Raw genomic sequence first — 27,611 nt, forward strand, 5'->3', positions numbered from 1 at the left:
TGACCAGCAGGTCGAGGGAGGTGATTCTGCCTCTCTACTCCACTCTCATGAAAACCCACCTGGAGCACTGCATCCAGCTGTAGGGTCCTCAGCACAAGACAGACATGGACCTGTTGGAGCAAGTCCAGAAAAGGACCACAAAGATGGTCATTAGGCTGTAGCACTTCTATGAAGACAGGCTGAGAGAGCCCAGAGAAGAGAAGTCTCCAGGGAGACCTTATAGCAGCCTTCCAGTACCTAAAGAGGGTCTACAGGAAAGCTGGAGAGGGACTTTTTACAAGGGCATACAGTAACAGGACAAGAAGTAATGGCTTTAAACTGGAAGTGGGTAGATTCATCTTCACTGTGAGGGTGATGAGGCACTGGAACAGGTCGCCCAGAGAAGCTGTGGATTCCCTATCCCTAGAAGTGTTCATGGCCAAGCTGGATGGGGCTTTGAGCAACCTGGTCTAGTGGAAGGTGCCCCTGCCCATGGCACAGGGATTGGAACTAGACGGTCTTTAAGGTCCCTTCCAACCCAAACCATTCTATGATTCTGTGATTCTCTAGGTGACTGAAGTTTGATGCTGGACATGCTTGGAAATATCTAGTTCTACAGAGGTGCCTAAGACATCCTTGGGCTGTAAAATAAGGCAGATACTGTAAAGCAACAAATTCACTTCCTTTGATGCTCACTCCTCAGCTGCTCACTTCAGACACGCAGAGACACCAGCAGTCACAAGGAAGGAATCTCTGGCTAGAACAGAAATCACGAAGGTTTTAGGCCTTGACATCTGAAATCTGTTACTACACCTCCTAAAATGTATACACTCTGCCTGTATCCTTGCCTCCAGCAGCCAAAAGGTTCACATTACAGAGACATACAGTAGCAGCCAGAGCTACATGGCAGCTGGCTTTACTTGAGCTTCTTGGAGAAGGTGAAGTTCTCCCAAGTCACACCAAAGCTTGTTTTTCTGGGAAAGCCTGTGCTGTCTGCGTAACATCTGCCCTGCTGCTCCAGAACATGATCTTTTCCTTCCTTGCCCTGGTATGTTCCTTGGCAGGAAAAAAGAAGCCTCAAACAAACCTACAAGAAAAAATAATCCATATACACTGCTCAAGGTATTTAATAATATACTGTCTGCCTATGGACTGTGTTAAAGAAGAGTCACCACTGTAACTTAAATTGCATTTATAAAATGAAGATACTGGAAAGGGAAACATTTCTTGTCTTTTTATTATAACATACTATATATAATACAGTTAATTTAGCACAAATTTTCATTCAGTGGTCTTAAAAAAGAAACAAAAGAAATCTTAACATCTTTGATGAATGCTCCTGCGGGAATCCTAAAGACACCTAAAAATAAAACCCAATGTAATAAAATGCAGCTTTTCTATCGCTGCTGAACTCAGCAGAGAGAGCATGGTCTCAGTGCTGTAAGGATACATTAGCTTCTAAAGCAACTGGAAGTTTGCACACTGAATTCCCTTTCTGCTAAGAAAGCCTGTCAGCAAAGCCAGTGACTTTACAAATAAGAAAAAAACTACTAAAAATCTAGAGATAAAGTCTTCACAGAGAAGAAAGATCCTGTCAAGATCAGAAAGGACTAAACCTACTCAACTTCTTCATTGCTACCATGCAACTACCATGTAGACTTTCTCCCTCCTTTGTTGGATTCTTTTCATTTATAACTCAGTTTTGGAAATAGAAGTTCTTTATTTTTAAGTTTATCGTCTGTGTATTTGTGTTCTGTTACAATTAACTTGAAATATGTGATTATGGTCTTTAACCAGATAATATCTGGGAAGAGAGAAAATCCAATTAAAATAGTAGTTTATGTAAGGAAACAAAACTGCTGAATTCTGATTTATGGCAGAAACTCTTTCATTTATTAATAAATCAAATCATTTCATCTCTTCTCTGTGAAATGGAAGGGTAGATATACATTGTATGTAACAGCTGATGACACTGTTTTGATGTGAAAATGCCTTCCAGTAGACGAATGAACAAATATATTAAACAGTGCCTGCATGTGACTGCTTTCAGTAGTTATAAAGAAGCACAAAGTTAACATAAGATTTCAAAATGATCAATATTTTGTTCCTTTTTATGCTGATATCCACACTTCAGCAGCAAATAAAACAGAAACTGTGATGCTGGTCTAATGTATTAACAGCTGAGAAGCTGCAGCTAAACAAAGTTAAAGTCAAAAGTGTTGATTTTACACTGCACAAATCAAGATTTGTGCTGTTTTCTGGGTAGAAGTCCATGAAAAAATTAAATTCTCTGCCACTACCTTTAGTTCTTCTCTTTCTGCATCACTGTTACAACACAGAATACAAAATCAAAATATGGTTGAGAATAGCTCTTCCCCAGACTTTTGTGCATCAGTTATCTGATGTGCCTGATTTTCAGTGTCATGCTTGCCACTTACAGAACTGCTGGGCATTAAAGCGGTCCCAGCTTCAAGAGGGATGAAAAGCTCCATGCCTAGGCAGACTGCAACCTGAGTTGAGGCTTTCCAATTCCTGATTTCCCTGAAAACATGACTGATTTGGTGTTCTTATGGTCTCCCAGTGCACACCAACAAGGCCAGGTTACTCACAAAAAGCAGCTGGAGGCATTTTTTTTCTTTTCTGAAGGTATGTATCGTATTTATTATACAGTACTTCTGCATGTGTCCCAGACTTGTGCCTTGTGCACCGCTGATTTGAACAACTGACTTTCTGGTTGATGTAAACCTGGGAGAGATTCACTGACTGCAAGTAAGTTCCCCAGTGAACTTCACAAAACTGTTGGATGGCAAAGGCCAGGGCCAAATTCTGTTCATGTCATTCATGTATTTCTGTTAAAAAACTGTCCTAGTTTCAGCTGGGATAGAGTTAATTTTCTTTTTAGTAGCTGGTATAATGCAGTGTTTGGGATTTTGTATGAAAATAATGTTGATACCACACTGATGTCTTTAGTCGTTGCTAAGTGATGTTTATACTAAGTGCAGGACTTTGCAGTTTCTTCGGCTCTGCCAGCCAGAGGTCTGGAGAAGCACAAGAACCTGGGAGTGGACACTGCCACGACAGCTGACCCGAACGAGCCAAAGGGATATTCCATACCATAGAACCTCATGCTGAGTATATAAACTGGGGGGAGTTGGCTGGGGCCTGCAGATCGCTGCTGGGGGACTGGCTGGGCATCAGTCAGTGGGTGGTGAGCAGCTGTGTTGTGCATCACTTGTTTTTTTTTCCTTTTGGATTTTATTCTTCTCTCCTATCTCTTCATTACGATTGTTGTTGTTATTATTATATTTTATTTCGGTTATTAAATTGTTCTCACCTCAACACAAGGGTTTTATTTTTTTCCAAATTCTCTCTACCCTGTTGGGTGGTGGTGGTGGTGAGTGAGCAGCTGCATGATACTTAGTTTTGGGCTGAAGTTAAGCCACAACAACAACCACAACCTGTTCTCCTTTTGCTACAACAAACATTTTACTTGCCATGACTAATTCTAAGGATAAGTCCCTGTAAAATAAAGTAAGGCCAGGCTTTGCATAATTTCATAGTTCTTAAATATTATTATCATATATGCAATCTTATCCCATAATTTCCACAAATAATATAGAGGTGTTCTGTGTTGATAAAGAATAATCTTTCATGTCGAGCCAACCAAGTCTATAATATAGGGAGACAGCTTGCATTATGAAGAGGCAGCATGCATGTTTCATGCGTTACAAAGAAGCAACCGAATAGTGACTGTACACGTATGATGGGTAGCTGAAAAGGTTATTCAAACATTAGTGTTTTTTGACGTTTACACTTAAGGCAAGTATCTCACTGCTAGGTAGTGCTTAATTTATTTGAAGCACAGACTGGTCATTGTTAAGACATTACAGAAAAACTGTGCTTGAAAGGATACTCAGAAATAAGAAATCTAAAAGAAGGGCCAGAAAGGATTATGCTAGTTTCAGTGAGCGTTGACTTTGAAAAAAGTCACTATGAGCACCATGTATGTTAAAGTCTATGCAAAGTCAAGCACCTTCAGTTACGTTAAAAGAAAAAAAGAAACAGCGACCAGAACTCAAACGTTTTTACTCCTGCATTAACACTCTAAGGCTGCAGACAATCATATTCCCATTCATGCTTCTCTCCCTCCAGGCCAATCAATTTCTAATTCTCTTTGAAATGGTGGAAGAAATAGTCTATGAGATGGATGATATTTAGAAGTCAAGAAACGCAGATTTGACTTTCATGAAGTTGAAAGGAAACAGAATCCTTGGTTCCCTTTGTCTTGAGCAAATGGGACTAGTGTACATCCCTCTGCCCATGCTATACACACTATCTTAGCACTTACAGGCTCTAAAAAACTAATACTTTCATTCTTTTTCAAATGTTAGGTATTGCCTCTGCTTTTCTAACAGAGTTAGCATGGATATAAGCATCATCCATACAGGCACCAATCTGGTTTTCTGCTGGTGTTTCAGATGGATGCCGTTCCTCCTGTTGGATTTGAATTTCACATCACCATCATGGTATCACAACAACGTCACTCTACAACAGGGCTCTCGAGCTGTGCTGCCTGCACACCGGCAATAGGATGCAAGTCACTTCAAAAGAGTAAAACCACAAGATATATCTGGATGCCTTTGCTCTGGAGAATATAGGGAATGGTTGGATGGTTGGTAAACACTGCCTGAAATACAGAATGACCATAGGCCTGCATGTAGGGGACGAGAAGATAAAACTGGTGGCATGCCTTGTCCACTGCTGTGTGGCCCAGCAAGACACCAGGCACCTGTTGCTGTGACCCCTATGGCACAACATCATTCTTTTTCTGTGGGTAGGTCATAACATGTGAAACAGAGGTTTCAGTCATTTCTTCCCATATGGTCTGAGAGTTTCAGAAATACATAAATAAAGAAATACACCATTTGGTCAACCATTAATGCATAGAAACATTCAGGTGTATCTCCCCATTGGGGTTGTTTGTACCCTGCATTCAGAAGCCTTCGGTGACTAAACGTTATCCACTTCACTCTAGCGGTAAGAATTCTTTCTTACCAATATAATTTTAAAAACGGGTCTTGAAGGTTTCTGCATGTATGAAGTGATGCACAAGATACATCAGAGGAGTGAAGACCACTTCTTGCTCCACTCTCCTGCCATAGTAATATCAAGTCAAAATGAAAAAAAAAAGAACAAGAGGAAAAAAAAGGGATTTAATTACATAATAATAAACAGAATTTCCTCAAATACCTGACTTCAGATTTTGATTTTGTCAAAATGCCCTTAGTTCACTGCCTTCCTCTGAAAAAACTGCTGACCCTTTAGAAACTCAGAGGTATTTCTGAGAGCTTAAAACTTGTCAAAAGAACACACAGTGATACTTACATTAGATATGTTATGTACTCAGGGATTCCACAGAATATATTTCAATTCTTCCAGAGTCTTCTTGCTAGGAAACTGTTTAACAGCCTATCCATAAATCCTACTTCTTCCAATTTCTTAACATTTAGGGAAATTAATTCTTACTCTAAATGCAGCAATGGGAAGGCTTATTTTCCTTATGTAAGCAAACTTAGTCATATTGCAAAATCCTGTTAAATATTGATTCCTTCAAAGCTGAATTTCAAATTAAAGTTAAATTGCAGATGTAAAGGGTTTTTTGACTAGGCTTTAACAATGCTTTACCTGTTAAACCTGATAAAGAGTTCCATTTAAAACAGTAACTTAGGTCTGCAAGAATTGGGCTGTGTCTCTGGGGAAGCACAACAAACACAGGAGAAGAAAACATAATGGAAAGGTGTTTTATTCAAAATTTTCCTTAAAATAAGCCACTCTCTGTTATCTCTCAGGTGAATATTGATGTATCACCCTCTGAAAAACTTATATCCTAAAAAGGTATACTGTTGAGGAAAGGAAAATGTTACAACACCTCTACAGAGTGGGAAACCCGCAGGTAGACAGACGAAGGAACTACAGAGATCTGTCACAAAAAAAGGAGACTGAATTTAGCTTTCTCCAACATGACTCTGGAGCTTTAGCTGCAAGATAATTCTGAATCTCTACAGTGAAATGCCAACCTTTCTGACTGCTGGCAACCTCACGAAACTGTCATAGCTAAAGAAGCAAAGCATGCTGCTCTGCCAGATGACTTAGTTTGACAATTACACAGTGTTCAAACAACATATTCCCCTTCATTAAATGTGTGTGGTATGGGTGATTTAATGGCCTGTTAGTGATATTAATAATGCATAGTTATTAAAATGTTTTCCTTTATTCATCTGCCCTACTTTACTGCTGCAGAAACCTGAGTCTGATGTTCAGTCCTTCCTTTTAACAGGACAGCATGAGTACCCCAGGATGCCCTTGGGTGACACTGACAGTTACCCACTTATCACGCTGTGTTTACTGGCTACGCTGGGGAACTTATCCAGACTTCTCCCTGCAGTACAATGGCTAGATGAGGGCTCTGGGACTTGTTTTGGCATGTATTTCTGGAGGAAACAAAAAAGGAGAAATGAAGTCATGGAGACAACTCAAAAGAAATATTTAATAGACAAAAATCTGCCTAGAAAAACACCTTTCCAGTTTAAAAGCTTTTAAGTGCAATAAGAACGCATCCTCCTAATGCATTGGTCCATCCTATTGTTGCTTTATATAGCAGTACCCTGCATTTACCATATAAAATTAATCTGACCTTTTATTAATGTGCAACTGGAATTACATATTGATTTTACGTATCCAAAGCATGCAGACTGTTTATGCACTAAAAGACCGAAATGTTTTAATGTCTAAACTGCATTAGTCTCTGACAGAATTTATCTGTGCCACTAATTCACAAGAAAAGGAAGAAACAGTTTGATCTATGCTGTTTAGGAACTAAACAGATCCACCCGTACATCAGAATTTAATAGCTTTGTTTTCCACACTGACAACTACTACTATAATTGGATTTTTTTCAGTACTCTTTGTTTAAATGGAACTGAGATGTTCGCTATTCAGAGTCACTGGAAGAGCTGAGCAAGCCAAATACACATTAGGGGGGATGGTCTTCCTCTGGCTGACTTAAGTAAAAGTTTTCCCCTTTGTACAAAATAGTATGAGGGAACAGCACAATACCCGGCTTGCAGGAAAAGAAATGTGTTGCTTGCAAGGCCTAGGAAGACCTCAACAATTATATGAGAGCCAGCTGAAGAAACTGCTGTTAGTCAATCACAGGACAAAACTACCAAAAAAATGTCAACAATGCTGAAAATACACACATGCAAATTCAACATCCCTTGGGATTATGGCTATCCTTAGTAATGCACTGAAAATTACAGTGGTGTGAATGACTTCGTTCATGGACTATAGCAGCACTGGAGAGTGGTAAGAGAACAGAGTATGTCAAGGCTGAAATATGGACCCAGACTTGGACAGTTAAGAAAGTGGTATCTGCCTGTTCCAAAAGGCAGTCACTGAAATAAATGAATGGCTTCATAGTCTGTCTGTAAGAGCCACCCTCAGCATTAGCTCAGCGCTTCAACTAAACCACAAATCCAGCCTCTCAAGGGCTCACAAAACTGTACAACCCACACTGCTCCTCCAGAAGCTTTTCACTTCATGCTCACAGACACTCAGCAAGATGTAACCCTCCCCACCCTTCAGTGCCTTCCCCTTTCTGGAGAGATTTTAGAAGTCTTTCTGATGCATTTTTTAACTGCTGGAGAAAACTTATTAGTGGCAGAAGCATTGCAGGGTCATTTTAATTTAGTAGCACAACAGATAGCTCAGCTTCTGAATATACCTTGGCCTGCTCCTGCTCTAGTCTGGGCTGCTGGCCAGTCTGACTTCTTGTGGGATGCAGTTCTGCCAGAAGAAATGGGAATGGGAAGGACCAAGACCCTTCAACCAGAAGAGGGAAATGCCAAATACCTCTCTTACATCAATCCACAAACAAAACCCAGAACATCAGAGTCCTGACAGAAGAGACAGTGGCTGGTAATGAAGGGTTTTCCTTATGAATGGTAAAACCTAGCAGTGGTAGCTGTAGTGCGAGGATGCAGTTAAAACTCACGAAGGCTTGATGAGTCCATCTCAACCTGGAGACAGGGAATCTGGTTAAAAGTAGCTTTACCTTGCAAGGCATCATGTTTAAGAAACATTTCTAGGATGTGGGGGAAACCTGTAACATAGGGCAACTGCCCAAGGAACTGAGAGACTCCAACCCCGGCCAGTTGCAGGAAAGCACAGAGGGAAAGAAGCAGTCCTAACGAAAATACACTTTTTTCACCAAATACTACAGGGCAACACTCATATCAGCACTATCACAAGTTTGTCAGCCTTTCCATGAGCATCTCCATCATGAGAAGGCTATATAGCCAAGTAAAAACTCCCTGAGCTGGACACTGGCATCCCATCTTCACTTGGACTTGTGTCTTGTATGAACATGCACTATCACATGCCTGCTTTATTAATGCTCCTAACACAAACATGGCATTCAGAGCACACCTTCTCTGCTTAAACCCCTGCTGTTTCTGTACTTCCCTTATAGCTCTATGGAGAGGGTGGAGGGGCAGCTGTGAAGGTTAATAGTCAGTCTGAGGGCAGCAAGGCTGTGGCTGGCATGCACGGTACCTGGGGGAAGTTGGGATGGTTGCAGAATACTTTGGCTAAGAGCTCTGCTCTCTGGTCTGTCTAGTCTCATCTACTATCTATTTCACTGAACGAGTTCCTTCTTGGTCGACATGCTAAAGACTTCAGTAGCAAAGTGAAAAACACCTTTTCAAAAAATCAAGGAATTCAAGGGTGATTTTTTTCAGGCAACAGCTGATTGCATAGATCTTATGAAAAGAAATTCATGATGGCCTTGCCAGTTCCAAAACCGGACAGCAGAACCGGGAAATGAGCTAAGGCGGACAAACATGTATCACTGGGGCAGAGACTGAGGTTTGCTACCCTGTTCAGCACTCTAGCCAGGCTCATGCTTCAGGCACGCACAGTGGTTACAAAGTTCCTGTGCACCCTTCAGTAATCTGTATGCTTTGTTAAGTGTGGAATTAAAGCATACATGAATATGACCTGTTGAATCAGAGCACAGCAGAACAGCAGAGTCTATTACTCTTATGCAGGCTTCCCTCGCCAGCTATCTTATCCTCTGGGTAGATGTCATCTACTTGGACTTCTGAAAGGCCTTTGATCCACAACATTCTTGCCACTAAATTGGAGAGATATGGGTTTGATGGATGGACTGTTAGATGGATAAGGAATTGCCTGGATGGCTGTGTCCAGAGAGTTACAGTCAATGGTTTTATGCCAAGTGGAAACCAGTAATGAGTGGTCTCCTTCAAGGGTCTGTACTGGGACCAGCATTATTTATCAATGATGTAGACAGTGGGATTGAATGCACCCTCAGCAAGTTTGTGGATGACATCAAGCTGAGTGGTGCAGCTGATAAACTTGAGAGTAGGGATGCCATTCAGCGGGACGTTGACAGGCTTAAGGGATGGACCCTGAAGTTCAACACTTTCTGAAGTTCAACAAGGCCAAGTGGAAGGTCCTGCACCTGGATCGGGGCAATCCCCAATATCAATCAAGACTGGGGGATTAATGGATTGAGAGCAACCCTGTGGAACAGGACTTGGGGATCCTGGTGGATGAAAAATTGGGTATGTGCCGACAACATGTGCTTGCAGCCCAGAAAGCCAACTGTCTCCTGGGCTGCATATGAAGCACTGAGGCCAGCAGGTCGAGGGACGCGATTCTGCCCCTCTGCTCTGGTGAGACCCCACACGGAGTACTGCATCCAGCTCTGGGGTCCCCAACATAAAGGACATGGACCTGTTGGAGTGGGTCCAGAGAAGGGCAATGAAAATTATTTGAGGGCTGGAACATCTCTCCTGTGAGACAGTTGGGGTTTAGCCTAGAGAAGATGAAGCTGCAGAGAGACCTCATTGAGGCCTTTCAATATGTAAAGGGAGCTTATAAGAAAGATGGAGAGATACTTTTTACTAAGGCCTGCAGTGACAGGGCAAGAGGCAAGTTTTAAACTCAAAGAAAGTAGATTTACATTGGATATGAGGATTATTTTTTTACTATGAGGGTGGTAAGACACTGGAACAGGTTGCCCAGAGAAGTTGTGGATGCCCTGTCACTGAAGTGTTCAAAGTCAGGTTGATGGGGCTTTGAGTAACTGATCTAATGAAAGATGTACCTGTCTGTGGCAGGGGTGTTGGATTAGATGGTCATTAAAGGTTCCTTTCCAACCCAAACTATTCTATGACTACATGATTCTTATGTAAACATTCATTATTATAAGCATTCAATAAATGTGAGATGTGGAAGTGCAATCAATGACAATGAATGTCAGGGATAGGACCAACAGGTAGAGCATCAATTAATAAAATAACTTGTGTAATTTTTCTTCCATGTCATTATCAGCTATCTGCCTTAACTAAAGATCATTGAAACAGCTTCCTGTGAAGCACCAGGAGATGCTCCATTGCTTTTTGTTTCTCAGTGGCTGATGTTCCTACCTCCATGTAGTTAATAGCAGGACAAAGTAATTTTTATCTCTTCCTGTTACACTGCAGCAGCTTGTAAGTCAGATCCCCGTGATCTCAGCCATACAGTCCACATTGCTATACAGGTATATGAGTATACTTAGCCATCTGGGGCATGGTTTTGAATCTGCTATTCAATCAAGTCAGGCCAAAAATATAATAAGCAGACAAGCTTATAAAAGTTAAATAGAGACTTATAACAACTTATAAGTGCTTTCTAACCGTGTTGAACGTTAAACATCAAATTCTCTTTCTCTTAGAAGCCAAAGAGCTAAGTGTTCCCTGCTTTGGTGTAAACCAGTCCATTACTGTGTCATTAGTAAGAAAGCTGAATTAGTGTATTAGCACCGCTGTCTGTAAAACTCCATGCACTACTGATGTTTTTAATTCAAAACCAAATGGAAGTATAAGCACTATAGTACTGTGTGAACAGTATCTTCTCCAGTCACGTACCTACAGCACAATCATAGCTTGCTCTCTCACAAGAATATACACATATGTAAAGTGTTTGACCATCACAGAGTCATAGCAGACCTTGAAAGTATGAACCTGAGTATAACCAATGAATGGAAATTTTCATAAGTTTATTGAAACAACAGCTTTGAGACATACGCCAGTCACTTCCCATGCAAGTAACATTTTAATGCAAATTTTTACTGGCCTCCATGGCTTTATCAGTACTAAAATGTGTAAAAGACTTGGAGGGTAGCAGGTGGAGAAAAGAGAAGTGGGATGAGGGTTCACATCCTGGATGTTGAGATAAATACAGGAGTTCCTCATTCTGCTGCTCTGCCTTTTCTGGCAGGAAAGCAGACCCCTTTTCCACCTCAGTGCTTCCAAAGGAAAGTGAGCCCATACCATCATGGCTGGGGTTACACATGGCTTAATACTCCAGCTCTGGAAAAGAAGGTCTTTCCATCGTTACCTAATCACTGATACTGCCAACTGGGGCTGCGGTATCAGAGACAAATGTAGAGTGATGTGTTTCCAGCTCAAAAAACTGGCCCTAAAATCATGAGTTCTCAGCGTTATAGGACAGATATTCCAGATACTTTCTGTTCCCAGCTGACAGGCCAATGTATGGCTAAGGAATAAACAGCTCCAGAAATAAACTTTTGTTCAGTAAAACCGAATTAGGCTAAGAGACCAGAAAAGTCATGACCAAAAACATAAATAAATAAATAAATTGGAAAATCTCTCTTTAACTTGCTTTAAATGTAGATGTTTACTTCTCTATAACAGAAAAGCAGTATAGCATTTTATTTTGTCTACAAACCTCATGTTTTCTAATGCTTTTTCAGAGAAACAGCAGAACAGACAGATGCTGGACTATCGATACAGGGAATGAAATGTCCTGCCTCTCTAAAGGTCAGATGCAGTACAAGTACTGGCATAATATATTTCCTTACATGGATTTGCCACTGTTCTCCCAGTGCTGGAAGGATTACCCTAGGGATGGGAGGTCCTTCACAGCCAATACACAAACTTTGATTCATCAAGTTAGCCCCTTTAACCTATATTTAAGCACAAAACCAAACAGCATTTTAGCCAATGCTAAAAGTGAAGTACTCGGCACTCTTCAGAACTGGACTCTTCCTCTGCTCCCCACAATGCTAAGATTAAGATGCTAAAACTTTTCACTTACAGTTATTTAAATTCTTTGACCCTCTAATGAACCTCTCTTGACTGTCAAATTTGTGGCCTGGACACCTGCACAATGGAAACTAGAAAGAGACAATAACCTTGCTCAAAGCTCACCAAGGAGGAAGTGAACCATCATCCTTTTTTATTTCCCCATACCTCCAGTGTGAGACTGCTGACTAAATGCCATGGTAAGCCAGCAGAGTGAAAAATTGTTCTCAGCCTTCCTTTAGGACTTTTAGCTTGCACAAGAGTTTGCCACAGCACTGACTTGGTCCTGCTCTGCACCAGGCTGCTCTGCATGCAGCTGCTCTATGTTTGTTTCTCTATTAGAGAGACAGGAGTTGCTTCCTCTTCTAACTAGATGTGTCCATGGCTTCCACAGAAGTCATCTCTGAACACGGTACTACCCAAAAAAAGAGACAACAATATAGGTGTAGAGCTCTTCATAGCAATTCAACCCTCATCACAGAAATCTACTGAACATTCAAGGCATGACCTCGGACAAAGGTCTTCATGGGATGTAACACGCTTGCATTTTGCACTGATAAACACAAGTATTCATACAAGATTTATTTCTCTAATATCTTAAGCTAAACTGTAAAACTAAAAAAAAAAAAAATAATTTAATATTCTGGTAGTACATAGGGAAAAACATTCTTTTCTTTTGGTTATTTTTTTTTAACTCTCTTCTCTCTCAGGGAAATCTAATTTTGGCAACGTGTGGGACAGAGCACTAATCTGCTGTTTTAACATGTGCATATCTGGAATTTTTGAGCCACTTTTCCTAGCCTGGTGAACCTCCTCAAAATGCTCCAAAAACAGAAAGGCAAAGGGATAACCCCCAAAAGATGCAATACAGACATTCACTATTCTTGTGGCCTGATTCTACCCTGTTAAAGTACTTTTAGTATAAACAACATTAAGTATGCTGACCAGTTCACATTTACTTGATTATAACATTGTACCATTCCCACTAATTAGAAGTGGATGATAGCATGAGGGTATTAGTGGGATAAGGCCTGACAGGAAGAGTATAGCTATGCCCATTCTTGTGTTACTTTAGACTCAATCAGACCCTTTGAGATAAGAAACTTGTATCAGCAGCTGAGTTGAAAACTGGGTCTGGGAGTTGTCCTAGCTTAACTTCAACTGTTCTCTCCAACTGGGCTAGTTTAACCGATGCAGATGGCTACACAAGAAATCTCAGTTTACGCTAAACCTAAATTTGAAAATTGCTTTCTTTCCTTTTTTTTTTTTTTTTTTTTTTTAAATGGAGAAAAACAATGCAAAAGGAACATCTACACTGAGATACCAAAGCTGCCCTGTGAGTTGTATGCATGCAATTAGCATGGGTTGCCCTTCCCAAAGTGAAGCCTCCAGCCAGCAACTGTCAGACTTATAGTGCAGCCCTTCTAGAAAGTGGTCTTCTCTTCTGGACCAGTTTCTGCCTAGGACTCACAGGGAAAGAAAGAGATGGTATAAATGGCTTAATGCTTGGAACATGGAGCTGTGGTACTGTTCCTTAAGTCCAGCTGTTCCCAGTACGCTTCCAGCACTATGCAAGAACAGGAATAAAAGCTGGGTCTGTCAATTCAGCCCAGCTTCCAGGCTGGAAACTGATGAGCAAAAGTTTATAGAGTTTATCTGAGTTTATAGATATTCCACTGACTTGTGAGGAAATTAGACTGATGTGGTGCTAGTCTGCATGCAAACGAACCCTTCCAAACAGGCAGACACCAAATTCAAATGTGCTTTTTAAACAAAGTAAATAAGCAGCCACATAGTAATTTGCAAGGCCTATCTAAACCTATTTAATCACGCTAATACAAGCTTGTTTTGAACAAAGGTCTACTCTTAGGAGAAAAAGAGAAAGGGAAAAAATTGCATCCCCTAGCCCCACCAGCTCTGAGAGGGGTACATGCACCTTCTCACAGGGGATGGAAGCTGCAAGATTTAGCTTAGCTTTCAGCTTAAGTTTTCCACATAAACACCCAGGACGTGGCCAGTGGTTAATAAACCATAAGCTGCTCCAGAATCCACAGTGAGTCTTTGTGGATTTTGTTAAAAGGCATACTGAGTAGAAACAGTGGAGCAAGGAAATGTAAATGTTTTTCATGAGTCTAGATTCATACTATCAAAATATCCTAAATCAAGTTTATGAATCCTGAAAGGGAGTTTTGAGCTCTTGCAGCCCAAGCTGTATCTGCTTATCCACTCTGAAGAGTGGCTGACACTACGTCTCAGATGGATGGAAAACATTCCATAAGCAACTGCGGAGGGTGTGGTGGCACAGCAGCCTGCAGAGTAGCACAGAAAACACATTGATTCCTCCTGCCTACTGTGTCTCCGATTAGATCCAGTGCACCAGAAATGGCTGCTGTGACTCGGCAGCAGCAAGGGTGGGTTAGAAATTAGAAGAAAACTGGTGGAATACCAAGAAACACTCGTTTTTTCCAAGAGATGCTTACTGGTTACTGTTAGATCACTCACAGTGGGATTTAGCACAGTGCCTTCTCCAAGCTGCACTCGCCAGCGTGTCATGCTGCACACATGGATCTGATCCGTGTTTCAGTGTGAAGACAGTCCACTATCGTTTTGGCTTTAAAAACACAGCATGCAGAAGTACATTTCTGACTATTTCAAACACTTCTAACAAATCCTGTCACTGTAGCAGCTGTATAACAAGACCAGAGTATTTAAAGTCTCAGAGGAAAAAATGTCAAGGCCTTTGAAAAATCTGGTTTTTCTTGACTGACTATTTTGAGTATAGAACAACGAGGTATACATTCAAACTGGTATCTTCAGACATACAAGCCACAGAGGGACATATCAGTGACTCTTCTTACAGCTTGTGTATTGATAGGGTGCAGAATCATGTACAGAAAGTACAGGTTTACGTCAGACAGATCACATTTGTTAACAAACACACGAAGCTAACAAGCAGTGTGTTCCCAGTCTACTATAAATTACTCAGACAAATCAAAGCAGCACTAAAATTAGCAATATTTCTGGTCACTTGCACTATAAAGGAAAACAGTTTCTTGGAATTCACAAGCAGAGAGGTCCAATCCAAGCCCACAAATGCTGATCTTGGATCTTCTGAGCATATACTTAGAGTAAAATAATGCCTGCAAAGCACCGGAGGCAAGGATATAGAACAGCTTCAATAATTGCTTATTGTTGCTTCAAGAGTCAGGCTAAAAAGAGATCAGAATGGTACTTTTATGAACAAAGGTTTGGAAGGGGGAAACTATAAGATCTTTTACTCTCTGAAACTATGGACCTTATATGCTGTTAATGCTGAAGAGAGACACACAAAGATCCTTCAGAGCATGCTGGCAGAATGGCTGCCCTTCCAGAGGACAGCTGTACTGAATATAACAACGCTGGTCTTGCTGGCCTCCGAAGAGAGCATTTGCAGAGAGTGCTGTGGTTGCAAGAGGACTGCCCAGCACACACCCCGCTTCAGTGACTCCAAATTGGCAACCAGGCTCTCCATAGAAAGCAGCTCAGCACAGACCTGTGGGACTGCAAATTGCATGGGTGGGCATAGGGCAGGAAGACAGAATAAGGAAAACATAGAAGTGGCTTAAAAAAACTGTTCCCACCCCCGCTCTTTTCCCATGCCTAGCAGAGTGATGGATATAGAAATAGCTATCCTTCATCGAGCTGCTTCACAGGCACGTGCTCAGAAGTTATCAGTTAGTTCATTTAAGAAACACAGAAAGGCCAAGCTTTGTAACACAGCTTCTTTTAAATGCTTGAGATACTGCTGGAGACATTACTCAAAGACAGCTATTGACAGCTGATACTTTAAGAAGAAGCTTCCAAAAAATTCTGTTTCTTGTCCCATGATAAGCCACATGACCAGGCATGTCATTCTGTAAGGGAGGTGGGGAAAGAATTTAGCAGTGTGGGAAAGACAGGGTCAGGACTACATAATCTATTTGTCTGTTTTACTGTTTGAACAACAGGGCTGCAAAATGATACAGAACCAAACAGCTATAAACAAAACAGAGTACAATGGTACTCTGCTGAGTACAATGGTAATATAAAAATGTAAAAGCATTCCTGTCCAATGCATGAACAGGCTGTGATGGACGTCCTATAAAACACTCGGAAATTAACTTCTCTGAGGTTGAGTAAAAGGACCATCAGTATTTGGTGCAACAAAACTCCAGTCTTGCAATGTATTTTATGAGATCCATCAGTAATCTCTCTCCAGCTGTGGAAACTTAAGACATACATAGATAGGAACTGTGCTTCACTTCAAAAAATGGGCATTACTTTGCTATTCCATGTAGCTCGCTGTGGGCCTACTATTGATCCAACATTTCCCAAGTAGTTTTCTATCCTGCTGCTGAGTGTCTCTCAACAGGGCAACACCTTCAAGAACCAGTAAAAGTCTACCCCTACTAGTATGGGGTGAGGAAACTAATGCTGCTGCATGAATTAACAGCATGCTCAGACAGGTTTTGGCTAGGACTTTAATGAGGATGGCAAGTATTCTGCTGGATAAATTATAGGATGATGTATAAGAGAGGCTCTGTGATGCTGCAGCTGCTGAGGACTCGGTACTTGCAAGTGTGCACTTTGCCTACAACCTAGTTGACGCAGGAACCTGGGCTTGGGTATTTCCTGCTTTCTTAGCTATTTTAAGAGAGGGGAGGTAGTCACATGTGGTTTTCGTACAAACCCTCTTTCAATACTTGACTTCTTGGGGCCCAGTCTTGTTTTCATTGGAATGAATGAGCTTTCTGTCATTGACCCCAGTTTAAACCCTAAAAATTTATTATGGACCTCACTGCTATCGTAGCTAGGCATCTTGTGACCTAAAATTTATTTTTAAAAATTATTTATCCACGTATTTTGGAGCACAATTCTGAGATAGAAAAGTTCCATAATCATCATACAAAAAATTAAGATACAGAAGGAGGATGGGCCTGAAATGCAAAGTGTGTTAGGTGTCTACAAAGCTGACTGTAAGCGATTTCCTCAGTAAAGCAGGGTATGCTGAGCAAGCCAAGCCACGTATACCGTGATGTACTGAACGGTCTGGCACATAAACCTAGCTCTGCCTTTCTAGGTAGGCACTGTCTCCTCAGCCTTCTTCCCTAATGTGACCCAATTCAGTCTTTGAGAACCTTTAACCCCTTTGAAGAGGAAATGGCACTGCCACTTCATTGCCATGCAACAGTCTAAACGTTACAGGTCTTGCCAAACCATACAAAACCCAGACTTGAAGTCTTTAGCTGCCTGGTTTTGATCAGCAATTTAAACCTCAGCGAGTATGCCAAACACGAGATTGCAGGGATACTCCCTCCCAGTTTTCCTGCTGTATTAATGCATGCATGTGTTCATTGGCTAAAGACAAAAGAGTGACTCCACAACTGATGGCTCAGGCACACATCTAGGCGTCACAGCTTCCAGGAGCAGGGGATTTTGTAGGGTCAGCAGGTCCCCTCTTAGCTCAACAGCTTCCAGCAATCACACTCCTAGTGCTGAATTGTGACTCTGACACCAGGAAGCCAGGGATCCAGTATAAGGAACTCCTCTGGGCAGCAAGGCTCTTGAAAGTCAGTCTTGTGGTGATCTGTACTTGGACGCATCAATTCCTTTCACTGTGTTTACCAACACCTCTTGCTGTGTCAGATGGTCTTGGATCACAGAAATCCAACCATCTGCTGTGGATGAGTGGAGGAACTGGTACCTTCCCAGCTTCCTTTGAGACAGAGCTGTGACATGCCCTTAGCTTATAACAAACATGAAAAAGCATCTCTGTTCAGTAGCCTATAGGCAATCTATAATTACTGTCCTATATAACGTGCCTGAGGTCATGTAGGAAGTCTACGCTGGCAGACAACTGGGATACATCATCTGAGTACCTCCCTGGAGCTCTACCCACTGGGTGAAATTTCCTCTCAGTGGGAACAGGATGGGATGTTTGAAAGCAATTCCAAAAGCTTCTTTGAAACAAACGGAGTTTTTTAAACTTTTGGCCTGTAGCTGATTAAGCTTCTTGCCATGGCAGGAGCTGCTGTGTCATGTCTAAACTCTATGTGGAAATCACTGATGGTTAAACAAGTTTTTATCTCATGTTTTTACATGCTACTCAAAGGCTCTATCTATCATAAAGAATTATCGGGAAGACACATTGATTTTTATCCTATAGGTTGGATTGCAACTTCAGTAATGCTGATCTACCTCAGTACAAATACAGGCTTCTATAGTTACTTTTGATGACAGTGGCAAGGACAGCAGCTCCCATTGTTTGCAAAATTTCTCAAATGAGGAGAGCTCATAGGAAAAAAAGATGTAGCTGTGCTCTAGAGAATGATGTTTTTTTCCTGACAAAATACAGGAAACCGGAGTTAGCTGGCAAGAGGGATGGGAGAGGAGGGCATAAAAATAAATACTGTTTCAGGAGGATTATTAAAGTGTGTAAAACTTCAGGTAATTTCCTCTAATGCTGCTGACAGTAACTGATCTGGATTTTGTTTATTTAAAAATAGTGCTGTCTGGGGGAGATAAACACAGTGAGAGAGCAGTAAAACAGTTTTTCAGCACAGACACCTCTAGAATACATGCATGCTGTCCCTTTAAATCTTACAAGCTTTAATGCTCCAAGTGCTGGAGGGATATTCTGCAATAGAGTTTCAGGCAAAATTCCTAATTGAAACTGATCTGGTTTACAGGCAGGAAAAGCAGTTGTTTATATTTAAATATCTTCTCACTGGGCAGTTAAAATGTGTTTTCAAAACTCAAGCTACAATAGAAGCCATTAGAAATCCGTTTTCCAACCGCACACAATTGCCCCAAATAATTCCTATTCAAATTCAGGGGAAAATTATGGTCAAAATTCTGATACTATGATGAGGTCAGCTGTTGGCAAGTGCTAGTATTTTAATGACAACCATAACAGTAATTCATTAACACTACTAGAACAAGCAGATTTAGCTGGTGTAGAGTGGGTTGGTAAACAATTTACTTACCTGAAACAAATTCTTACCTTAAATGAGAGGTAGGAATGGTGACTTACCAGCTCTAAGAACCTCCTCACCACCTGTCTTTGTTTTAAGTTAGTTTCACCATCCAGGTTAGCTGTTTCTATATGGCACAGCCCATCGGGATCACTTGAGGAGAGCAGCAGTATGTCAGCAGGTATAATTTCATTACAGCGAAGCTGCACAAAGTCTCCAACTTTCACTTCTTTCCAGTATCTGCTTATATACTTCTTCTCATTCCTGAAAAAAAAAAAAAAAAAGAAATTTACAGGACATATATATAAAAAATTAATACATAGACTGGCGTGCTTCTGTTAAGATCTGGTTTGATTTGTAACAGGAGTATAGCGCCTTTGGAAGGTCCTCAGGTACTCCCACGTTACGCTGGGAAAAGGCAATGCAGAGTGCCAGGAGGCCACTTCCCACTGACGCAGAACCACGTCCGAACTCCCAAGAAAGTCTTTTAAGGCCCAGAGGAAAATATGTTGTTAGACCTGGCTAAGCAGGGTAAGCGGGAGCTTCAGGCATTCTCCTTTCCCTCCCTCCATGCTTTGAGCCATCTGTCTGACCCCACGAACGGGAGGGGGCTGCTGTCTGTACTGGCTGAAAAGGAGTCACCTTCAGGGCAAGGGGGGAACTGAGAACAGGCTTGGGTGCAGGACACCTGCTTGGCACAGCTCCTGAATGTCCACCATCCAATGCTCCCTCAGATAGCTTCCCCTTGTTCCCTCTTTCTAACAGGGACAAACTTTGTGATATTGGGATGAAGAAGCCAAAAATCCCTAAGTAAAAGGAATTTCCACTATTCATCACTAAACCTAGAATTACAAGGGCATGTCATGTGGAAAAATGCAGTTCCAATAGCTCTACGGGGAAAGGACACTGTCATTTGTTTTAAATATTTCGGCAGTATTTCCATTCTAGCCACAGCACCATCTGTTACATAGCTAATTGCTGCTTAGTTACACTTAACCTTTTATTTTGGAGTGCAATTTCTTTGTCAGCTCGAAGACTTACCCGATTGAAACAGCAACGTGTATGTTGTTCATTTAGATACAACCATTAAACCTCATTTGATTTTTTTTAAACTTCTTGAGAGCAAGAGCAAAAGGAACAGGTGACTGCTTAATTAATTTTAGCTAAAATTCAAGGTTTTATTTTCATGAGACGCACACTCATGTGCTTTCTTGGCATTTGTGTAAATTGCTTTCTGTTGTGTTTCTGAAAGAAATTAATTTCAAAACAGTCACAAAATTAACTTAGTAAAATACTTACTGAAAATGGGAATCTGCTATTCTGACACTTTTCTAAGCTGTCAGAAGACCTTTTGCTATGTGAGCACCTAGATGGCTGTCAGCGCTGGCACTGTCACCGTCACCAGAGACAGTCTCTTGTGACAGCACTTAAACTGGCAGAATGGGATTCTGATAGGGGTGGAGAGTGGTAGCAGCTATTTAATGTTCTTTAAAGTATATTATTTTAAAATACAGAAATTTCAGAAGTAACATGAATAGATTTGTAACCAAACAGAAACACGGCAAGTCCTGTCAATGTTGCTACTTTGGAGTTACTGATAGTTACGCCATGCCTAGTTTATCCTCGTCATGCCTTCACTGCTATCACAGGAACTGGTAACTTAATTGGCTTTTATGCATGTATTTAGCCCAAATCCTGAACAATAACGTGTCAGGTAGCACAACAAGGATGTATCAGATCTTTTACCTCCCAAAATTTCCTCACATCCAGTTTATAAAGGGAGGAATGAAAATGATGGCTGTGATTTCTAATTTGATAAAGCCTGGAATGTATTAAGAGCCAAGTATAAAAACTTGGTAGTCGAACAAAGGCAGGTAATACACACACTAGGTGCTGAAACTACCCAGTTCCTTCACACTCAGGCCACAATCAACATTTAACTTTTCCTGCTAATGAGTATGAATTGCTTTGAAACCCAGTGTGCCATAACGCAGTACAGATCATCGCACCGCTGATCTGAACGGTTTGTTAGCCATGCAATATGTAACTCCAAATCCCTTTAGGTGTGGCCATTGCTCTTAAACCTTTAAAATTTAACTGTGAAACTGGGTGATGTTCAAATGCATGTACAATGAGTAGTAGTATAGAAGTATGATCAGGCTAAAAATAGCAAGTAGGCCCATATTAAGTTATAAGAACTACAATTTTTTATTTAACTTCTATTGTTTAAAAAGCCAAGGCTATTTTAGCATTTCCTTGTCTTTCACATGCTTAGCAACTGCCACAACTATACACACTGTGGCAGGAAGGGTGGATATCAAGCAACACAAGGCCAAATGGCTCTGCTGGGATAAATGAAGTTGTTCAGCCTGGAGAAAAGAAGGCTGCAGGGAGACCTTATTGCAGTCTTTCAATATATAAAGAGGGTTTGTAAGACAGACTTTTTACCAGGGCTTATAGTGACAGGACAAGGGGTAATGGTTTTAAACTGAAAGAAGGTACATTTAGATGAGATGTAAGGAAGATTTTTTTTATGATGAGAATGGTGGGACACTGGAACAAGCTGCCCAAGAGACACTGTGGAAGCCCCATTATTGGAAGTGTTCCAGGTCAGGATGGATGGGGTTTTGAGCAACCTGATGTAGTGAAGGATGTCCCTGCCTGTGGCAGGGGATTTGGACTAGGTGAGCTTTAAAGGTCACTTCCAACCCAAAGCATTCTGTGATTCAGTGAATCTATGAATGCAAGACCTCCTGCACACACACCAAAGCCCCAGAAAAAAGCCCCCTTCATCAGACACACAGGAACAAGTTGGCCCAGCATTTCACTTGATCAGTTCTCTGCTAACAAGGGCCAGCAGTGGATGAAAATTACTGTCTGCATGGAAGATTAGTTCCTAATCCTCTTCAGCCAGGGTTGCTCTATGTCCTCTAGCACAGCTCTGAAGTCAGACTTGTCTCGCTGCAGCCAGTGAGTGATCACTGCAAGTATTCTCAGCAGAGTGGCATGATACCACCTTTAGATGGAGCAGTTCAGATACTAGATGCACTATAAATATATCAGTCCTTTAGAAGCTTTCCATTAACATCCCTAGCCTACTCTGCTGAAGAAACAGGTCCGTTTGCATCGAGACAACTGTCATACCTCTAGCCAGTAAAAACACACAAAGTGACCCTGTTAATACAGTTACAATTTTGCCATTGACTTCTGCAGGGACAGTACTTTGTCATCCAAGTTTTATATCAGCTACTAAATGTTTATTTTTGCTGTTATGTTGTGCCAGTAAATCACAGAAGTTATATGATCTAGAGAGTTAGGAATACCAGACTTCTTATAAAAGAAAGGTTGTCTTTAAAATTTAAGCTCTCCTCTGTGTTTGTAAGGTGCGGCATACAATAAATTTAAATTTTATTTGAAGTTCAGGGATTTGAGCAGTTTTGCCTCAGTGTGTCCTCACAGACATTATTCTTCCAATCCCTCTTCAGAAGGGGCCCCTTCTACATCTTTAACGATGTACATTGCATTGGCCTGCTGTGATAGAATACCTGAATTAAACACAATATATCCATGGGTGGGCATTATGTGCATGATCGTGTTTGGTGGTGTTTTCAAATGGTGCTGTACACTTTTCAAGTTCAGAGCAAACACAACATTTAAACAGATGCTTCAGCTGAGCTCTCCACAGTAAGGGCCATGGAGCATACCAGCAGACTGGAATGCATACCAGATCCCAGGCACCACCTCCTTGCACCTGTAGATATTTAGGTACTGGAGACCACAACCTATGCACTTTTACAGAACATCAACAAAATGCAGCAGTGTGGGTCCTTGTTACTCACATGGTGTATGAAAAGCCAGACATAAGCGCACAACGTGCACTTGCAGCCCAGAAAGCCAACAGTATCCTGGGCTGCGTCAAAAGCAGCGTGAGGGAGGTGATTCTGCCCCTCTGCTCCGGTGAGACCCCACCTGCAGTGCTGTGTCCAGCTCTGGGGCCCCCAGCGCAGGAGAGACATGGACCTGTTGGAGTGGGTCCAGAGAGGGGCCACGAAAATGATCAAAGGGATGGAGCACCTCTCCTATGAGGAAAGGCTGAGACAGTTGGGGTTATTCAGCCTTGAGAAGAGAAGTCTCCAGGAAGACCTCATTGCAGCCTTTCAATACTTAAAAGGGGGCTTATAAAGAAAGATGGGGACAGATTTTTCAGTAGGGCCTGTAATGATAGGACAAGGGGTAATGGTTTTAAACTAAAAGAGGGTGTATTCAGACTAGACAGAAGGAAGAAATATTTTACAATGAGGTTTCTGAAACACTGGAGCAGGTTGCCCAGAGAGGTGGTAGATGCCCCATGCCTGGAAACATTCAAGGTCAGGCTGGACGGGGCTTTGAGCAACTTGATCTCATTGAAGACGTCTCTGCTCACTGCAGGAGAGTTGACCCAGATGACCTTTAAAGGTCCCTTCCAACCTAAACCATTATGTGATTCTATGATTCCATGACACTCATCCAACAGTCAGCACAATTTTTCTTGGCAGGGTCCTGTCAGTCCATTTACCATTTTTGAAAGGTGTTTTTGAAAGGCTTTCCTGTCTCTGGTCCTTAATGTACTAAAATAATCTGCAAATTTTGGTGTCTTTCCTCTCCTAATTACCCAGATGAGAAATTAATGTTTCAAACACAGACGCCTTGGTCTGTGTCTCTGAGACCTTGACATTTATTCTTGCTTTGTCCTGACTCCATAGCTATTGTGTGGTCAATGACAGTCCTTTGCAGTCTCAGCACAGGGCTTCAGGCAATGCATGCAAAGGACTCTTCCACAAAAGCTTTCCGAAAGTTTAAGTACACATCATCAAACCTCCTGGAATATTTTGCTGAAGGGCTCAAAGAATTCTAGCCAGAACATAGGGCTGTAGGCAGAATCTCAGTTAGTGGGTCCAGCCCCCTCCCACTATTGCAGGAAACCCTGACACGGATATTTAGCCCAGAAACTAACACCCCACAACTCAATTTCCACCTGTTCTCACTTATCACAAGGCTGGAGACAGATTTTAGTACTGATAATAAACTTAAGGTTGATGCTGCAAGAATCCAAAGCTGCAGACCATGATGAATCACAGGAAGAGGTCAGAGATACTAATTCTTATCTTTCAAACCTGAAGAGTTAGACAAAAGTCTTCCAAATCAATATGCTGTCATGAACTACTGCCATTCTGCAAAAGGAACAGATAGATAGTGTTATTACTCTCCAGTTAAATCACCATGATGAACTATTAATTTCAGACAGCTATGCCCACCTAAATGTAGTATGTTGTGTTGAGCTTACATATTAAAAATGTCCATCCTCCTGCACACAACCCAATCTTTATCAACACACTTGCATGCAACGAACTTGTCTGTCAGCTGTGGTTTAAACCCATAGTCACATAAATCTTCAAACTCCTCTCTGCCACTATAGGGAGCAGAACTTGCCACTGTGTTCACTTTTCTGAGCATATCTTTACAGGTAGACATTGACTGAAATCTAAAGATGGATGGCTAAAAAGTCAGCTGGTGCAGGTGCATCAACATCATCACTGTTGCTACCCAATAGCAAACGTGGCCCTGGCAGAAGTCAAACTCCCATAGAAGTTAATGTTCTTTTGAAACAACGAAGTGCAATTATCCCTGCTTTTGAACATACAAGGGAAAGTCGGCAACATCCTTTCAAGTGTATGAACATAGAGAAAATTATTGTAATTGGTATTAAAATTTTGTATTAGCTTACCTACTGCATATATTTGGCCTGTGCTCTGTTTTGAAGCAGAATAGCCTGCAGGTTTGTGCCAAACATCACTTTGTATCTATAAAATGCCGAAGATTTCAAACTGTCTCTATTTAAACATTACAAAAATAATTGCTTCCTTCTTTTGAATAGCTTTTAACTGTTTTGGTAAAATAAGGAATTATTCAAATTTATTTAAAGGGAGATAACAAAACTATACACACACAACATTTAAGAGGAATCTTCCTTTGCTCTTCTCTGTCTGTTTCCTTAAAGTTTGGGGAAAATATCACAAGCAACTGGGTAAAGAAATGTGGAGGCCATGCAGCTGTGACCTGTTCCACCTGTGCAAGGTCTGCATACTAGGAATTTTATGTTAAATCCAGAAGATGGGACTACTAGGTAATAATTTCTTATTTCATATACTTCTCCACTGACAAAAATTACAGTTAATGAGTGAGAATGGCTGATGCAGGTTTGCTACACTAATTCCAGCGAGTGGCTGGGGCACCTGTGCTTCTATGTAACACTACCCTAGCTCAGTCCCAGCATAGACTCCTATATTAATTTCAGCCAGGGTTTTAAAATACATTTAGCAAACGATAGAGGATGTTCTTTTGTACCTTTTGGGTTGTTCAGTCTGTTCTGTCTGGCTTACACAGCATACCACTTCCTACACAGGTTGCAGCTGCAACCCAGAGGTTTTTAAGCCTCTCAAAACATCCAAATGAAATGTTGTTTCCCAGTCCAAGCCCATCCGCTGACCTGCTTTTGAAGTAACAATCGTCTTCACTTCAAAAGAAATCAGACTCCTTTTGGCCTTCCCTGCCAGCTGAGGTTGGTCATTGAACCAGTGGGCTTTAAAAGGAGCACAGCAAGAAATTAAGTCTGTGGAAGAGGAAAAGCCCTCCACAAAAGGCAGGTCAAGCAGTTGTGTATGTACAAGGCATATTTTGGAGCTGTTCTTGATGTCAGCCAGGTCCTTCCTTTCCTTCTCAGGAGGCAAAAATAGTGGGTTACTGCAAAAGAATGTATCAGGTAATCTGTGGTCCCAGTGACTTAAACCATGTACAAATCAGTTGGCTACAAGAGCCGTGACAAGTCTCCTGCTTAGGACCAAGATAACCAAAAGAACTTGGGGCTAATTTGCAGGCTGCAAGTAGAGCAACTCCTGAAGGAGAAATTCAAACTGTAACACAGGTAAGTGTCACATCGGCCAAACTATCTTTAAAAAGGCTCCAGCATCTAGCCGTTTCTCAACAGGTCCTTCATGCTCATACGGTTTTCCCAAATTTTCTGTTCTTTCCCTTGTCTGGGCTGGAGCCCTTGCTTTCAGTCCTCCACCTCTTCTTACATTCCTGCAGATGTGGAGAGAGTTCATGATAACCGAGCCCATAGCACTCTATGAACACTTTGGTGGCTAGCAGAGATTTTGCATAATTCATCACAGGCTACAAAAGCAGAGCTTGTGGACAGCACTGAAATATATGCAAAAACTGCTGTGTTACAACCAGTACCAATTATGATTTGAAAACTACAGGTGTAGTAGATCTCAGAGTTTAAAAACAAGAGCTATCTGTGAGACCAAGGCATATATTACACAATGTCTGAACGCATTAAGTATCTATGGAAACGTGTTGAGAACAATTTGGGTACAATTACAATGTTGTGGCAGAATGAAGGAAAAACATGTAGCATAAGTTAATGCCAAAGGAGGTTACATAATGCCCAGAATATGTCTCCATTCCACACAAACGATAACATCTGTTTCTATTAAAATAAATCATGAAGAGGCTCTGAATCTGATATTAATCAGAAAAAACAGATTAACAGAGTGTGTTCTTGAGAAATGTTGAACATTGAAATGAAGAAGAAAATCTCATGAATGAAGTTTCTAAATAGACCCTTTAATCTTCACATTATTTTAACAGCACTTCAAAGTTTTCTTGTTCTCATGGACTTCAAATACTCTTTTTCTTTTTCGGAGGATTAGCAAGTACAAACGTATGTTACAGTTACATGAAGCAAATGTGTGTGTATAGCAATGATGAGGCATAAAGGTGCCTTTTATTAAATTCACACTTTCTAAAAACTGCTCATTTTTCTGTTACAAGTCAAACTTCCTATGAAAAAAAATTACCCAGGAAACCTCAGTGATTCAGGTTTATAATGTGGAAGTAATAATTCAGCTTCTCTTGGCACTGTGATCTCCATTATACATCATGTTGAAAGAAACCTCACTATTGTTCATTATAATGAAACATTTGCTATTCAGAATAAATTATTTTTCAGCCAAGAAACTTGTTATTGTGATAACAACATGAAACATAAAAGTGGAACATGTAATGAAACTTTACACTAACTGCAGAAAGAAAACACTGTCTTCAAGAACTTGATTTTAAAACCCAAAAAGTGTTTCAGAGACACAACTATTATTATTTTTTTTAGTGGTATGATTCTCGACACTGTCAGAATCTTAATTAATCGTTAACAGGAGTTGCTCTGCTTGCAGCCTGCAAATTAGCCCCAAGTTCTTTTGGTTATCTTGGTCCTAAGCAGGAGACTTGTCACGGCTCTTGTAGCCAACTGATTTGTACATGGTTTAAGTCACCGGGACCACAGATTACCTGATACGTTCTTTTGCACTACCCCACTCTATTTTTGCCTCCTGAGAAGGAAAGGAAGGACCTGGCTGACATCAAGAACAGC

The 27,611-nt window shown here is 41.1% G+C and overlaps 1 protein-coding gene across 1 annotated transcript in view; it reads right to left on the reverse strand.

Moving 5' to 3' along the window:
* Positions 1–27,611, reverse strand: part of ATP10A (ATPase phospholipid transporting 10A (putative)) — a 118,497-nt gene that overhangs the window by 55,599 nt on the left and 35,287 nt on the right. The window contains exon 2 of the mRNA XM_080377363.1: positions 19,201–19,405. Coding sequence (XP_080233489.1) covers positions 19,201–19,405 — 205 coding nt within the window. The remainder of the gene's footprint in view (positions 1–19,200; positions 19,406–27,611) is intronic.

The sequence above is a fragment of the Falco punctatus genome (assembly GCF_963210335.1).
Source record: "Falco punctatus genome assembly, chromosome: 2".
In the NCBI taxonomy this organism is placed as follows: Eukaryota; Metazoa; Chordata; class Aves; order Falconiformes; family Falconidae; genus Falco; species Falco punctatus.